The following is a 16,226-nucleotide window of genomic DNA, read 5'->3' as shown; positions in this document are numbered from 1 at the left end:
ACAGCAGCCAGAATGATCGTCTTCTAAAATATAAATTGGATCTGTGTGGTCCCCGGCTTAAAGCCTGTCTCTGATGGCTGCCCATTTTGCTTAGAATGAAGTCTGAATTTCTTACCATGGCCCACAAGTCTCTGTGTGTGCTGACCCTTCACCCACCTCTCTGATTTCACATACCCCTCACTCGATTCATGTGACTTCTAGCTACATTGGTCTCTTTCTTCTGTCCCTGGATATCCCAGGCATCTTCTTGACTGAGGGATTGTGCACCAGCTCTTCTACCTTCTAGAACCCCCATCCTCCATGTCTTGACATGGTCTTCCTCATGCGCCTCTTTAAAATCTCAGCTCACTGTTTACAGTAGCCAGGACATGGAAGCAACCTAAGTGTCCATCGACAGATGAATGGATAAAGAAGATGTGGCACATGTGTACGATGGAATATTACTCAGCCATAAAAAGAAACGAAATTGAATTATTTATAATGAGGTAGATGGACCTAGAGACTGTCATACAGAGTGAAGTAAGTCAGAAAGAGAAAAACAAATATCATATGCTAACACATATATATGGGATCTAAAAAAAAAAAAGGGTTCTGAAGAACCTGGGGGCAGGACAGGAATAAAGACACAGACATAGAGAATGGACTTGAGGACACGGGGAGAGGGAAGGGTAAGCTGGGACGAAGTGAGAGAGTGGCATGGACATATATACACTACCAAGTGTAAAATAGATAGCTAGTGGGAAGCAGCCGCATAGCACAGGGAGATCACAGGGAGATCAGCTCGGTGCTTTGTGACCACCTAGAGGGGTGGGATAGGGAGGGTGGGAGGGAGGGAGACGCAAGAGGGAGGGGATATGGGGATATATGTATACGTATAGCTGATTCACTTTGTTATACAGCACAAACTCTAACACACCATTGTAAAGCAATTATACTCCAACAAAGATGTTAAAAAAAAAAAATTAAGATCTCAGCTCAGATGTTATCTCCTGAGAAAGGACTTCCCTGGCTGGCAGATTTTAGTAGCTCTTTCACCCAGTTCATTCTCTGTACAGTAGCCTGTTTTATTTTCCTCAGAGCATTTACCATTTATTTGTTTATGTGTGTGTTAATTTCCCTTCACTAGCAGGTGGGATCTTGTTCCCTTTTATAGCCGTGGTGCCTAGAACAATATGTAGCTCATCATTTTCAGTAAATATTTGTATAATAAATACTCAGTAACTGTTCAGTAAACATGCACTAATTTATTATATTTAATAAATATTTGTTAAATGAACAAATATTCTATTTTGACCTATTTTTGCAGTTTGATTTTTTGTCCCACAATTTTGAGCCAAGGTTGAGAGGAAGGAAGCGTGGACTGGTAGGAAATACATACACGATCCCGGGTGTCACTTGTAGTGTGATCTTAGGAATTTCATTTAAAAGCTTTTTCACCTGTAGAATGCAGGACTGGAGCTGATAGCCGCTGAAGTGCTCTCCAGTTTTCTAATATTGTATGGTTTGTAAACCTATTTGTTTTGATGACTCTGGAATTTTTATTTTAAAACTTGGGGGCCTTTTGTGTCACAGTTACTTCTCTAGGTTTACATCCCTAGCCTTATATTCTTTTCCCTAAGGGAGTAATTAAAAATAGCAAGCATTTATCGACTATTTGCTTTGTGTTAGTACTGTGCTTAGCATTTGTAGACATTATTTTGTTTCAGCTTCATATCAACCCCATGAGGAAGGGAGTATTATTGTCCCAGCTTTACCAGTAATGAAACCAAGCCTCTGAAGGGGTAAGTAGTTTTCTGAAGGCCACACAGGGAGGAAGTGACAGAACTGGGAACCAAACTTAGACCGACTTCAGAGCTCACACATTTAAACATTCTGTTACACTTGTCCCTTATTTGTTCCCTTGACTCTGTTCTTTCTTTTACACTGGGATCAATAGGCTGTTTATCCTGAGATCCATTATAGTATTGTACAGTGTTTAGGGTCCAGAGCTCAATAAGGGAAGTGAAATTGGTTGTGCCTGATGCACATAGTAATTGGTTAGCCTAAGTTGAAGTGTATACTAGCTCCACCTATCAGTTGGATACTCCTGACTCATACTGTGTTTCTTCCTGCTTTTTGTAACTTACTGTCATATGTAAGAATCAGAAGTTGTCATAAACACCAGTACCAAGACAGGTATTTTTAACCTGGGTCCTTGGATCTTCTTGGGTTTCATGCTTGGTTATCAGGCTGTCCATTAGCTCCCTGAAATGTTGGCAGAATTGTGTGTGTTGGGGGTGTGTGGAGGATGTACATTGTCCAGAGGAGAAATTCTGGTCTTACGTTCACATAGGGTCTCATGACAAAAAATGTTTGAGCCTGCACCTTACCAAGAATCGAACTGCACAAGATCCTGACATAGCACGATACTTGTTGGAATGTGTGTAGACAGAAGGCAGTTGTCTATAGCATTATAAGGAGACATTGCAGCATAATTGTTCAGAAACCTGGAAATCAGAAGTTTACACTGAATTTGTTTCTGAATAGTGCCCCGGGGATGAGGGAGTTTCTTGAACTATTGGCGGGTTAAAAACAACAACAACAACAAAAAACTGCATTATGTTGATACTGTCATAGGTATTACGGAAAATAAGTTAACCACATTAAACATTTAATCTTGAACAACTAATGATAATGATTGCTTGGGATATTTTTTGTATTAAGAGGTATTAACTGGAGCTTGCAGCTGCCTTCACATAGTTGTATCAAAAGAAAATACAGGCAAGTAAGTATTTCAGAATACTTTTGTTAGTCTCCTGTTCATACATGTACCTTTTAAAGGCCTGGGGCACAATGATGACTAAGAACTGGTCCCTGCCTCTTGGTCCCTGTGTTCATGATTTCGTGGGAGAGGTAGATCCATAGATGGATGAATCGTGTTTATACAAAGTTATGAACCAAGCACATGGGGACACCGGATGGGGTAGCAGTTACCCATTGAAAGCAAAAGCCTGAGGGTAAGCTAATTATAGGCAGTTGTGGGTGACAGAGGGGGATAGCTGCTGGAGGACCACACAAAGGGCAGGGACCAGTAAGGGGGGACATAAAGCACAGGGATTGCCACTACATTTGGGGGAGTCCTGTTTTTGAAATTATAAATTATCTTATTCTCTTATGATAAACTGTACTTTTTCTTCATTTCTCCATCTTGAGAAAATCTTGTCCATCTTACTTGTGAATAACACTACTTCATGGGATATATTAATATTGCAAACTTAAATAATGCTGTTGACCTAATAAGCAAGAGCTAGAGCTAACCCCGTCCCCCAAACCTTTAAGTAAAACTTAATGGCACGTTCTTGAATCCTTTTGAAGGCAGCTCCGTGGCTATTCTGCCTTTGTGATTCTCATGCATTTTTTTCCCCTTGGTAGATTCCGATAAAGGGGGAGAGTTTATCTTGGTGCTCAGGTTGTCTTCTGTGACTTAACAGGGACAGTGCCACTGTGATCCCGAAGCAAAGTGGCAGTCGTGTATTTTTTTTTATTTTCCCAGATGTTTTTGGGTTGATCCAAAGCAATTTATAGACACAGCTCTGTATAAGTTAATATCTGGGAAAAGAAACTGTTGAGGTCAGGAGAACAATTTAAGCTGCTGTCTACCTGGATTGAAAACTCAGAGGCTGTTTTGGGGTTCCTTTCAGCTCATATCCTCAGATGGCCCACGAGCAAAGGTAATGTCAAGGCAGGCTTTGTTGGTTGTTTCTTGCAGGCTGAACCTACCTCCTACTGTGGCTAAAACGTCCAGGTGCTCTGTCCAGCCTTCCTCACAGATGAGCGGTGGGCATGTGACCCTGTCCAGGTCAAGGAGATGTAAAGAAATGCCTTTTCCTCTTTAACGAAAGACCCATAAAGAGAAAATTGCCCTCTTTCCGTGCTTGACCATGGTTGTGTGAGGATGAGTTAATGTTCAGTTCTGCAGCAGCCATCCTGGGGGACATGGGATATGAGAGAGGTCAGGAGAACCAGAGATGCTGACCCAGAGCCTTGATACTGCCGCCATCCAGCCGAGCCTGGACTTGTTATGCGAGTAATAAAAACCCCTATTATTTAAAAAAAAAACAAAAAAAACAAAAACCCTATTATTTAGGCCACTTTTATTTGGGTATTCTGTAACTTGTAGAGGAACTGTCTTAAGTGATATATTGCTAAACCATGGTGACTCTCCATACATATCTCAAAATTGGAAACAACCTAACCTTTAACCAGTTGGGAGACTAGTTAAGTGAACTCTCATATCTATACAATGGCATGTATTGTACAGCCATTAGGAGTGATACAGTCAAAGCATTATTTAGGGGTATGGGAAAATGTTCTTTGATATGCTGAATAGGAAAAGAAGCATTTAACAAGACAGCATGATGTTATTTTTGTTTAAAAATGCTTATATATGCATTGAAAAAATGCTGGATGGGCTCATCAACATTATAGTTTTGTTTGGCTGGTAGGATTATGCGTGACTTCCAATTTCTTTCCATTCTGCTTGTCTTCGTTATTCATAAAACTTTTCTAATCTTAAAAAAGCTATAAATGTGAACCTAAAACTACTCTATAAAAATATTAATTAAAAAATTGTAAAACAAGATTGTATTTGTAGGCCTATTTCTCCTCTCTTCTGACCCATCTGAGTAAGTAGTACAACCATCTACCCAGTTGCTTGGGGCCCATCTTTGCAAGGTATCTCGATTTTTCCAGTTAATTCTCACCCCCTTCTCCTTCCATAACCACGTCTTTCGGTGCCATCTCCGAAATAGGCCTTAACTCCTTCTACTCTTTGCAACTTGTACTGCCACAGCCCTAATCCAAGTCATTATTTTTTGGTTTGAATCCCTGTATTACCTTCTCGCTGGTCTCTCCTTTCATCCTGGCCGCTCTCAGATCCAGTCTCCACATACCATGTGAACTTTAAAAATGTTTAGATTATGTAATACTCTAGCTCAAAATACTTACTATAATGTCTTTATATAGGCCAATGAAATAGAATAAAGTACTCAGAAATTGATCGACTTATATATGTCAGAGGGGCAGGCAGATCAGTGTGGAAAAAGATGGACACTGGAGGGGGTAGTAGGTTATTTTTTGGAAAAAAATGAAATTGGATCCACCTATCTCATCATATGCAGAAGTCACTCTGAAAACTATAAAAAGACAGAACTTTAAAACTTTCAGAGAAGAAAAACAACCAAGAAGACTTTTTATATTGGGGTAGAGAAGTGTTTCTTAATGGGTCACAGAAAGCTCAAACCATAAGAAAAAGATATTACTCAGTTAAAATTAAAAGAGTCTGTTCATCAGAAGATATCTTAAAGAAAATGAAAAAATAAGCCAGAAACTGAGAGAAGGTATTTGTTAACACATATAGCCAACAAATAATTATCCAGCTTTTACCAGTTTTGTACAAACTAAAAGTTCAAACTTAACAACAACAAACTCACCACTGCCTAAAGCTCTCATTGTTCTTAAGTGAAAGTGTAAAGCCCTTTCTGTCTATGATCTGTCTGATTCCCATAATGTTGCATCTGACCCCACTTCCTCCTTGTTCACTGAGTTCCCACCAGACTTCTTTTTCTTCCTTGGTCACTGCAGGCTCCTTTCCCTATCTGGGCCTTTGCACCTGCTTTTCTCTCATCTCCGATTCTCTTCTCGCAGCTCTAGGTGCTCTCATTCTCATCCTTCAGGTCTTAGTTCAGAGGTCACTTCTTCAGAGGTGCTGTCTCTTGATTCTTACGAATGAACGATTACTTACCAATTGTGTTAAGACCTCCCTAGTTAAGAAAGGTCCTGATGGGGCAGCAGGTACTTCACTGGGCTGGATGGTGAGGACTTGGGTTCCATTCTTGATGCGGATACAATTTCCCACTGACTTTTACTTTGTGCCTCACATATGCAGTTGTTGGCCTGTAAAATTCTGCACCCAATTCCAATGTGGTATAGTTTGCCAGATCTCCAAGCAATTCTCTGACACCAGCTGGGTGTGTCGTACAATTCAGCTGGAGATAGCATCAGATCCCACAGGTTAAGGGCTCAGCTCCACAGGAATGCCGCCCCTCCCTGCACGTCAGACACCAATCCCAAATACAGGTTATCATCTGTGTTTTTAACAACCTCCTCCTTGAGTTTGATTAATTTGCTAGAGCAGCTCACAGAACTCGGAGAAACATGTAACTTACCAAATTACCTGTATTTTAATAAAAGGATGTAACTTGGGGACAGTCCCATGGAAGAGATACATAGGGCAAGGTATGGGGAAAGGGTGCAGAGCTTCCACACCCTCTCCAAGTGCGCTACTCTCCCCAAATCTCCCTGTGTTCACCGACCTGGAAGCTTTCCAAACCCTGTCCTTTGGGTTGTTCTGGAGGTTTCCTTACATATGCATGATTGACTAAAACAGTGGCCATTGGTGATTGAACTCAACTCTCCAGCCCCTCTCCCCTCCCTCCCTGAAGGTCTGGTTCGTGGGACTGAAAGGTCCAACCTTCTGGTCATGTGGTTGGTTCTCCTAGCAACCGGCTCCCAACCACAAGTGCCCTCCGAAAGTCACGTCATTAACATAACAAAAGACACCTTTTATTGCTCTCTTCACTTAGGAAATTCCTAGAATTTTTGGAGCCCTGTGCCCGGAACTGTGAACTAAGACCAAATATATATTTCTTATTGTAAATCACAGTATCACAGCCTGGTTCAGTGTTTTTCAAATTGCAGTTCCTTAGATTCATGACTATGCAGTGAAATCAATAGTAAACATTTTTTATTTTAAAAAAGAAGAGAATAGAAAATATAAAAATGTGCCGCACATAGTATTTGGTATTTGTTAAACTTTTGTTTCATTTACATGTCTATTCTATGCAGATATACAACATTCACACACAGGAGTTGTGGTCGAAATGTTGGAAAGCAACTCATCTAGCTGTCATCTGAGGTTCATTCTACTTCTAAAGTTCTAAGGTCAACTGCAGTGTTACTGAAGAATCTGAAGTAGATAGGCTTTTTAGATGCAGCTTTACTTTTAAAGAACACTGTGAAGTAACTAAAGAGAGCTTTTCTGAGCAGGATCCCTTAGCTTGGTAACTTTAATGACTACAACACAAAATGGAAGCCTTGGTTTCAGTAAGATAATGTGTTAAAATCTCTTCAAAAAATTCATTAAATAGTTTAAACCAGCCTCCAGGAAAATGTATTTCTATTATTAATTTGCTTAGAAATACTTCTCCTAGTAAACTATGGACCAATTCAGAAAAAATTCTAATAGGATTTCTGATGGGAATGTTAATATAATAACTCAGGTTTGGGGGACTTTTGTCCTTTTCTTGCTGTTGTTACTTTGTGAGTTAAACTGCAAGTTAAGACAGTGGAATCCTTGGCACAGGACTCATGGAATTTGCTTCTTCGCTTGTTACCTGTCTTCCCCTTAAAGACCAGTCCAGAGATCTTGAGGACCATAGAGATCTCTGGTTTTAGTGTGAGGAACTTATCCTTGCAGTGATAATCTTTGTTGGGTTGCTATAAATGCTGGTCTTTCCCCTGCAGTAAATCTCATGTTTTAAGTCATCAGGAATGAATTACAGATAAGCTTAGGTTGTAAAGTTCCTTCCTTTGTTCTTTTTTATAGTCTTGCTTCTTTCTATGGATTCACTTAACTTTTAGCTTTTGCTAGAGATATTTGTTCAAAGCAAGAACTTCCAATCTTCTGTCTAGAAGGGCACATCCTATTTTCCCCACCTCTACAACTACAGGGAAGTGGAAAGAATAGTAAAACAAACACTGTGTACTCATCACCTAGATTCACCAGTTAATATTTTGTCACTTTTGCTTTGTAATGTGTATACATACAGACAGATATATACTTTGTGTGTGCCAAATTGTTTGAAAGTAAGAGGCAGGGAGACATGATATTTCACCCCTTAAAGCATCAGTGTGCATCTTCTATAAACAGTTTTCCAGTATAAGCATGATACAGTTACGACCTCCATATATCCAGTGTATAGTTCATATTCGTATTTCTCTAGTTGTCCACAGAAAGTCCTTGAGAGCTCGTCTTTCTTCGTAGCAGTTGTCGCCTAATCTGGTACTCACATTCAAGAGTGGCTTTGTTGTGCTGTCTCTTCAGTCTTCCCTCACACCCCCAAGAAACAGTCCCCAAGCGATTTCACTTTATGACTTTGGCATTTTGAAGATTCCAGGCCAGCCTGGTGGACTGCCCTACAACTTGGACTCGTCTGATTGTTTTCTGATGTTTAGATTCAGGTTAAGTATTTTTAGTAAAAACACTACCTTGGTGATGTTGTGTACCTGGGTGATGCTGTGTATTTCCCAGTTGTATCACATTGTTGGCGAAGCTAGTAATCTGGGATGATACTTTGACATGTGAATAACCTGTTCCCCAACAACATTTTACCCAGTGGTTTTAATATTTGTTGACGCTGTTAATACATTTGGAGTAATGAAGTGGTAAATTCTAAATTCTTTTTCCTTTTAAATTAATGTTCTTCTGTAAAGAAGAGCTTTTCCTGCCTTCCTCCCTTCCTCCTTCCCCTCGTTTTCCGTGAGTGAGTGTGTGTGTGGGTATAGACTTCTGGATACCTTTTTCCAATAATAGCAGCAACCATTTATTGAGTGTTTATTATTTGCCAGGCACTGCGCTATGGGTTTTATATGCACGATCTCATAATTTTCCCAACAGCCTTGGGGAGGTAGATTTTATAACCCTTTCCACTTTTTACATGAAGGAACTCTGAGGTCTGAAATCGTAAAGTGACCTGCTCTTGCTCACAGAGATGGTAAGGATTCCAGACAGTAGCTCTGATGTCACTTCACGATGTTGCATCCGCACGTATCATCCAGGATCTCCTTTCTCAGACTCAGCCCAGCCCACACAGACAGGGTCCCTCCTAACGCGCACCCTCACGGTCCGAGGACCGTAGCTACCAGCCCAGTTCCGGGCCCTTTTCTGTGCTTGCTGCTTCATTTCAGAGTCTGCTGCCTTCTCTTGCCCAGCTCCTGGGTCTGTTGCTCCCTCCCTTACTCGTCCCCTAGAAGAATGTCTCCTGCTTGGATCAGGGCACACATGTTCAGTGCACCTAGCTTGGCCAGCTGGTTGGAAGAGCCATTTTCTCGTCCTTGGCCTCGTGGCATGTCCCACAGCTCCACCTGTTTTCTTGTGGTACCGTGGACTCCACTCCTGGCAACTGGGTTTAAAATTATGCTGTAATCTACTACAGTTACCGTTCCTTACGATGCTTGACTTGTCTCAAGTTTTGCCGTGAGGACGCCTCCAAGTGGGCCCACTGTCCTATTCGTCACACGCTGTTAGTAAGTGTGCTCGTGGCCGCTGCGGCGTCATTGCTTCTAAGAATGAAGCTTTTTTGGTTTTTTTGGGTTTTTTTTGGAGGCTTCTGTTGATAGCATAGTAGAAATGAAGGGTGGTGGACAAGAAAACCTCTGCTTGGTTTCCAGTTGGAGTTGTGCAGAGTTGCTAGGGATTTGTGTGGATTAAGCTTCTGCACTCACCCTGCTTCCTGCTTGGTCATTGACCAGTCAAGCCCTGGTCATCAAGCAGTTGGGGACATTTGATTAAAAAGAATTTCTCTTTTTGCTGGCAGATAGACATTTCAAAAGACATTTCCTATGAACCTGATTCTCTAGTGGTTCTTTTCTCCCTTCATTCCAAACTTGAAACTGTGAGGAGATAATTCTTTGTTACAGGATCTCCAGTAAAAACCTATTAACAGAATTGTAGCTGCATTTACTACCTCACTGCTGTGTATTTTCAGAACTAATTACTGGCTATTTTTCAGAATTAAATTAATTACCTTAATGGAGTACTTATTTGCCTAAGTTTAAAGTTCACTCCATTTTAATGTTTATTCTCTTGAATGGCCCATCAAGGGAAAAGAAAAAAAGATTTTTATTTTGTATCCCGGTTTGATATGAGAGTGTTTTCTTTCTTTTCTTTTTCTTTTTTTTTTTATTTTAAATAAGGCACCCAAGATAGTAATGGCCTAGGAAGCCCAGTCAGAAGAAATTTTTCAAGATATGTATCTTTCTCAGTAGGTTTTTTTTCAGTTATGGTTACATAGAGTGTATTTTATTTTAATGTTTAAGTGGTACTGCAGTCTATGCTCTCCTCTTTTTATTTTTTTGGCTTGATCGTTTTCTTTTTTCCTTATAAGGTAAGCATTTTTTAACCTGCTGCTTTGTGATTAGAGTGGTGATTTATCTTAAATTATTTTAATAATAAATCAGGGTTGAACTGGTGTACTCTTAAGATCCATTTCCTTTCTCTCTGTCTTCAGAAAGCAAGAGGTTTTATGTTTCTTTGGTGACTATAGGATAAAGTAAACCTTTGCAGGTTAATTGCTGTGTAATTAACACAGACAGGGTGGCGATCAGAGGACAGTAAGCTATTGGGAAACATCCACAAGCTTTTGCTGTACTATAGGGAAGTCCATTAGGTTATGCTACCCCAGCTCCTTGAATAATATCCAGAGAAACCTGAGTCCTTTTCCAGGGAATCTGCTGTAAGTTTTTCTCTATTGATGAGAGTCCTTGATAGAGATTCTTTTTAATTTTGAATTCTTGAATGTTATTTGTAATTTGATAAAGCCTTTTTTTTTTTTTTTTTTTTTTTTTTGATGGAGTAAAGGGTAAAGTTCAGTTTAGCTGTTGGTGACTTACTGTTTTTATGTAAAGAAGATGGTCTCTAATACATTGGTTTTATTGACTAACCAGTAATCATTATCAATTATACCTGTCACTGTGCTGCTAGGATAGTTTCTAAGGAGAAAACTTACAAAGAAATTTAAAAATGACCACTAAATACAGAAAGTGATTTGCTTGATGTAAATATTTAAAAACCTACTAAAGTATTTCAGTATATCTGTCTTATATTTTTATCATCTACCTTTTGGTAACTTACTTAATCTCATTTTTATCTGATAGTTTTATATTTTAAACACTTGCTAAAAATTGCTCCTTTCTACAGGATGCCCTGAGTGTGCTTTTTTGTTTGATATTTTGTACGTATAGTGGATGACTTGTAAAATGGGTTTATGGTTGTCCCCTCTCATTTGTTTTCTCTCTCTCTCCTAAGTTCCAGGCATATTCTGTTTAACGATACTATTGTAATTTGGATGTTGTTATTCATAAAATCATTGGAAGGGCTTTATAATTTTGGTATAAAAGCAAGTGAAAAATTAAAACCTCTCAGTGCACTGTGGCATTGTGGAACAGAAAAATGACATTAATGGAAAACAAGAGAAATCTGAATGAAGTCTGTGTTTGATTAATAGTAATGTACAATGTTAATTTTTTAGTTTTGGTAAATTGAGCATGTAAGTTTTTTTTTTTTTTTTTTAGTTTTGACAAATTCTATGGGTAGGTAAGACATTTTAACATTAGTGGAAGTTGGGTAAAGAATATATAGGAACTCTCTTTTATTTAGTAGAAACTTAATTTACCAAAAGCTTTAAATATATGGCCATATGAGTAAATAGTGGTGAGCCAGGTGCCAGGGGTACAAAGAGTCCTGAGGGTGGTCTCTTCTCTCCAGAAGGTCACAATCTTTTTGGCAGGTCAAGGTCTTCTTATCCGTAAAAAGATGAGTGACAGTACCTTTATGAGGCAGCCTGTGCCAATGAATGATACAGGGCGTCCTGTAAGTAGACACATGGCACGTTTGGAGAGGCCTTTGCAGAACAGGTGAAACATGAGCTGAGCAGGATGGGTGAGTACAACTTAGATAAGTAATGGAGAGGTTGTTCTAAGAGACAGGAGAGGCCATGAATTGAGGAAAAAATACTGGCAGTGATGATGCAGGGTGGGTTCATTACAGTCAAAATGAGCTAATGGAGACTTGCGCTAATCAAAGTATGGGATGATGAGGGTCTGACTAATATGCTGGAATTGAGATTTGACAGGATCTGGTGATGATGGATATAGGAGCACAGAAGGAAAACAAATCAGTGGTGACTGATAACTTGAGCCAGTGGAAGTTACTTAAGGGTTTGTGTTAAGCATTTCATTTTAGGTAATGCTGAACTGCCAAGTAGACTGGTCTGGCAAGAAGTTAGACCAGGGCTACTGGAGCATGGGAAAGGAGCCAAAGGTTTAGGACTCTACCTCTGTAGTAAACAAGGAAAAGCCGAGAAGGAAATCTAACAGCAGCATTCAGAGAGAGAACTAAAGAGAGGCTGTGGCGATCACTGTAGTGTTCCTGAAGCAGGTGGAGGAGAGTTTCCTAAGGAGGATATGCTGGCTCTGGCTGAGGTGTATCAGAGAGATGACTGTGACATCTTGAAAAAATAGCTATCTGAATCATCATCAGTTTTTTTGAGATTGGTGGGCCTGGAGTCCAGATGACAGGGGGTTAAGGAGTAAGGTGTGTGTGTGTCTGTCTGTCTGTCTACAGGAGGAGGTTGTTAAGAACTGGGGACTGCAAATTTACACTAGTTTTTAAAGAAATTTGGCTCTCCATAGACAAGGAGATATATATATAGAGAGAGAGAGAGACATACACACACACAGACCAGTAGCTGAAGAGGGCAAAAGAAGGTTAATTTAATTAAATTTAACCAACATTTATCAAGTGCCAATTATGTGCCAAGGCACTGTGTTAGGGGCAGTGGAGGACACAAAATGTGATTAAAATATAGTGGTTTTTTTCCCCTCCTGAAAAAGTGCTACCTCAAGTTCTCTTAGTGTTAGGTAGGCAATTCGTCTTAAACACAATGCTAGAGATGCTGGAGTTAGGCTTGCAAGCAGAAGAGCAAAATCAGTGACAGAACCACCTGTCTGGTGGACGTGGGGGTGACCGGAAGTTGGAGAATTGGTGGAGCAACGAAGGGAGAAGGGAAGAAAAGATGATGCGGGGGGAGGAGTCTGGTCCTTAGAAGGGAAAGGGATCCTCCTTTAAGACGGGCACAATGGAGAATAGGAGAAGATTAGTGTTAGAGCTATTTTGAGGTAGAATAGAGTACAAGTAAGGAACCCAGGAAGTCTTCACTATGAATGGCATGTGCTACAGACTAGGGGTATGTTTTTTGCCTTTGGAAAGTTCTGGATGGACAGGAAAATGAGGCTGTTAGTGCTTATTTTTGGTCCTATGAGACAAAAATAAAAGAAACACCTGGGCCACTGAAAGTATTGCTTTTGGCTGAGGGTTTTTTTTTCGTATCTAATGAAATAGACATATTTTTTAATTGCTCAGATATTATATGAGCATCTCAGTGCCTGCAGTTAGCTAGGTGTGTGTCGGATGCAGACTCTCACAGAGCTTAGAGTCTAGGAAAGGTGGTAAGAGGGACATATGCAGACTCTTAATAAATGCTTGCTGATTGAACTCTGATCTGAGATAGAAAGTGGCTACGTGCCCGACCCATGCACATGAAGTATTAGGGGATATAGAGTAGAAGGAGAATTGGAGCACTTTTCTGGCTATTTCAGTAGAACAAGGACTTGAAATAAATTTGCCATATATTTAGCTGAAGGCCTTGTTTCTTCATAGACCTATTTTCTACATGTTTAGAAACTATTGTGTGCTCGTGTGTTTTGGTCACAACTAAGTAACAGTACATAAAGAGTTAACGAACATGATTTTGGCCACTCAAATGAAAGACGACATTATTTTGAACTCTCCATTTAGGTAGCACGTTGGCAGGACTTAGGGTGGGCATTGGTTGGTGGAGTGTCTTTATTACTGCTCCGATTTGCCATTTTATGTATGTAAAGTTGTCTTAAAAGTGTTAGTACTATTTTATTGACTGTACTTTAAGTGCATGTAGCCAGAAAGTAGGTGCAGGTCAATTGGAGAGAAGAACTAAGTAGTGCTACCTTTGGACGTTTATTGTCAGACGCAGGAAGAGATACCGAGGGGTAGAGAAGGGAAATAAAAGTAATTTGGGGAGGAGAAAAAAAAACCTCACGTTTTTCTTTGAAATATTTTTCAAGATGCTTCTTACCAGTGAAGGGGAGCAGAACGTGCCACCCCACACATTTTTGAGAAACCTATTTTGTGCCGTCTACTTGGAAAGAAGATTATAGAAGGGACTGTTTAGCTATCCCAGGATAGGCCTAAAAAGTGATTCTAAAGGTATTAATTAAAATGTAATCACTACAGAAGTTGGTCTGAGCATTTCTCAACACTTGCTCTCACGGAACATCGTTAAGCAGGGTCTTGGTTGGCGTGGGGCCCCTGTTGAGGGATATATTTAACGGAATACCCTCCCATCACCACCCCTCCCCGCCCCCCCCCCCCCCCCCCCCCCCCCGCCTCGGAAGAGGCAGCAAGGCCTGCCCACCTCGCTCCCTGGAGCCCAGCTTGCTGCGGCCTCGGCTGAGGTCACGCACTCCCCTTCCGACCTCTCGAGGGCTTTCTCCATGTGCTGCCAGTGTGCTGGTAAAAATGACTTTAAACTCTTGTCAGTACAGTTACTGGTGCATGCGTCACAGTCCCACTCAGATAAACCTGTCACAACACAGAGGCGGCCGCTGGAGAAGAGTACAAGGGCAGGCCTCTGGCTTTCCATTCGAGCATCACTAAACGTGCACAGAGTGCCCAATTATTTCAGCATTATTGAGCAAGCCTACAGGAGGACCCAAGCCTTGCTACATTAGATTTTCTTTAGTAATTTGCTCAAGTACCGCTGAGGACACTTAAAGGGCTTAAAACGGTGGCTGCAACCAGTTTCCTTTTCTGGGTTGTTAATTCAGGTTTTCTCTTTCAAATTAACTGTCGCCGCATGCTGTGCAGTGGTTCTGGGAGAACTGTTTAACACTAATTTTCTCAATTTTCAAGCTTTTTTCCTTCAATATAACTGCTTTAACAGTTAGTCACGTATATGTTTTGATTAGAGTTGTATGATAGTGAGGCATTATGTTTTGGAGACCAAAATACAGATGCTTTGTTAAATCTAATTTCATCTATTAAAAGTAACTTAGTTTCACTATTTAAAAATTAGGTTATTTACAGTGCATTGCAAAACCACCAAATCCAAGTAAAAAAGATAGCATTTCTCTATTATTCATCTCCTCCCCTTTTTTATATATATATATATGTAAAGAATAAATCTTTCCTTCACGGGTGCTGGGCTTTCCAGGATCTTTTTGCACCTCTTTCCTCTCCTTTTGTTGTTGGGGGCTGTCTCGGATATAGGGAACAAGTTCAATATCTTTGTCTCGTTTCTCACAGCAGCAACAACTCCAGGCCCAGCATTTATCACATGGACATGGTCTGCCAGTGCCTCTGACCCCCCACCCTTCGGGGCTGCAGCCCCCTGCCATCCCGCCCATTGGTAGCAGTGCTGGCCTTCTGGCCCTCTCCAGTGCCCTGGGAGGCCAGTCTCACCTTCCAATTAAAGATGAGAAGAAGCACCATGACAATGATCACCAAAGAGGTAAGCAGTTTTCTCGGGATGTCAGTCTGACATTACCTACCTGTTGCTGAGGGTAGGTCTGGATGTCATTGTTTATTCTTGTTTCTGGATTTCGTTTTACCAGCGACTAAACAAAGGATTTCGCCTGGAAGGTAAATTAATGATTGGAAGCAGTCTTTTGCCAAATGATACCGTAGTGGTTGGCAAGAGTTAATGTGCTTCCCAAAGGCAAGGGGGGGGACGGACGCATTTCCTGGTTATTGCCTCTGATCCCTTGCTACCCCCTAAGTTCCCCAAGTCTAAATCAGTAATGAAGTGCCACAGTGCCCTGTGTTTGAAGTAGTGAGTGGCAGTAATAGCTAATTTTGACCAAATCTATTTTGGGGAAAGATTTTACTGATCATTTACTCATTTGACAGACTCAATTATTATTTATAAATCACATATAATGCAGTGAGAATCTTGCAGGTAAGAAAACAATTTCAGTGGTCTTAGTAATTGAGAAAGTACAGCCCAAATTAATGAAATCTGTTGGTTTAACTACCTCTTTCACCCAGTCTGTTTAGAAGCATGAAATGAACTCATCTCTGCCTGTAAGAACAACAGCTGTTTACGTAAATAATTGATTGTAAGGCCAGTTGTGCTCCTTCTAGGTTGGTTTCTTCCCTCCACTAAAATAGATGATGGTGCAGAGACATTTTGATGTGACTCTTACGTTTGTATGGTGCTTATTAGTAGTTTTTATTAGTTAATGGCAGAAAAACAAATGAAAGTCTCTCCCAGCATTCCTTTGTGGGAATTGACGTAGTACATGGGTGGTTC

The 16,226-nt window shown here is 40.5% G+C and overlaps 1 protein-coding gene across 11 annotated transcripts in view; it reads left to right on the top strand.

Annotated features, from left to right (window-relative positions):
- TLE4 (TLE family member 4, transcriptional corepressor) overlaps positions 1-16,226 on the top strand; it is a 144,567-nt gene that overhangs the window by 56,042 nt on the left and 72,299 nt on the right. For 6 of the 11 annotated variants that reach the window (XM_082470955.1, XM_082470949.1, XM_082470957.1 and 3 more), the window contains one exon: positions 15,221-15,425. In XM_082470955.1, the coding sequence (XP_082327081.1) occupies positions 15,221-15,425 (205 nt within the window). The remainder of the gene's footprint in view (positions 1-15,220; positions 15,426-16,226) is intronic. The other 5 variants (XM_082470951.1, XM_082470956.1, XM_082470952.1 and 2 more) reach the window with 1 other exon arrangement.

This window comes from Balaenoptera physalus (genome assembly GCF_965194825.1).
Source record: "Balaenoptera physalus genome assembly, chromosome: 7".
In the NCBI taxonomy this organism is placed as follows: Eukaryota; Metazoa; Chordata; class Mammalia; order Artiodactyla; family Balaenopteridae; genus Balaenoptera; species Balaenoptera physalus.
The sequence above is the reverse complement of the archived record's forward strand: the minus strand, read 5'-3'. Positions and strand labels throughout refer to the sequence as shown.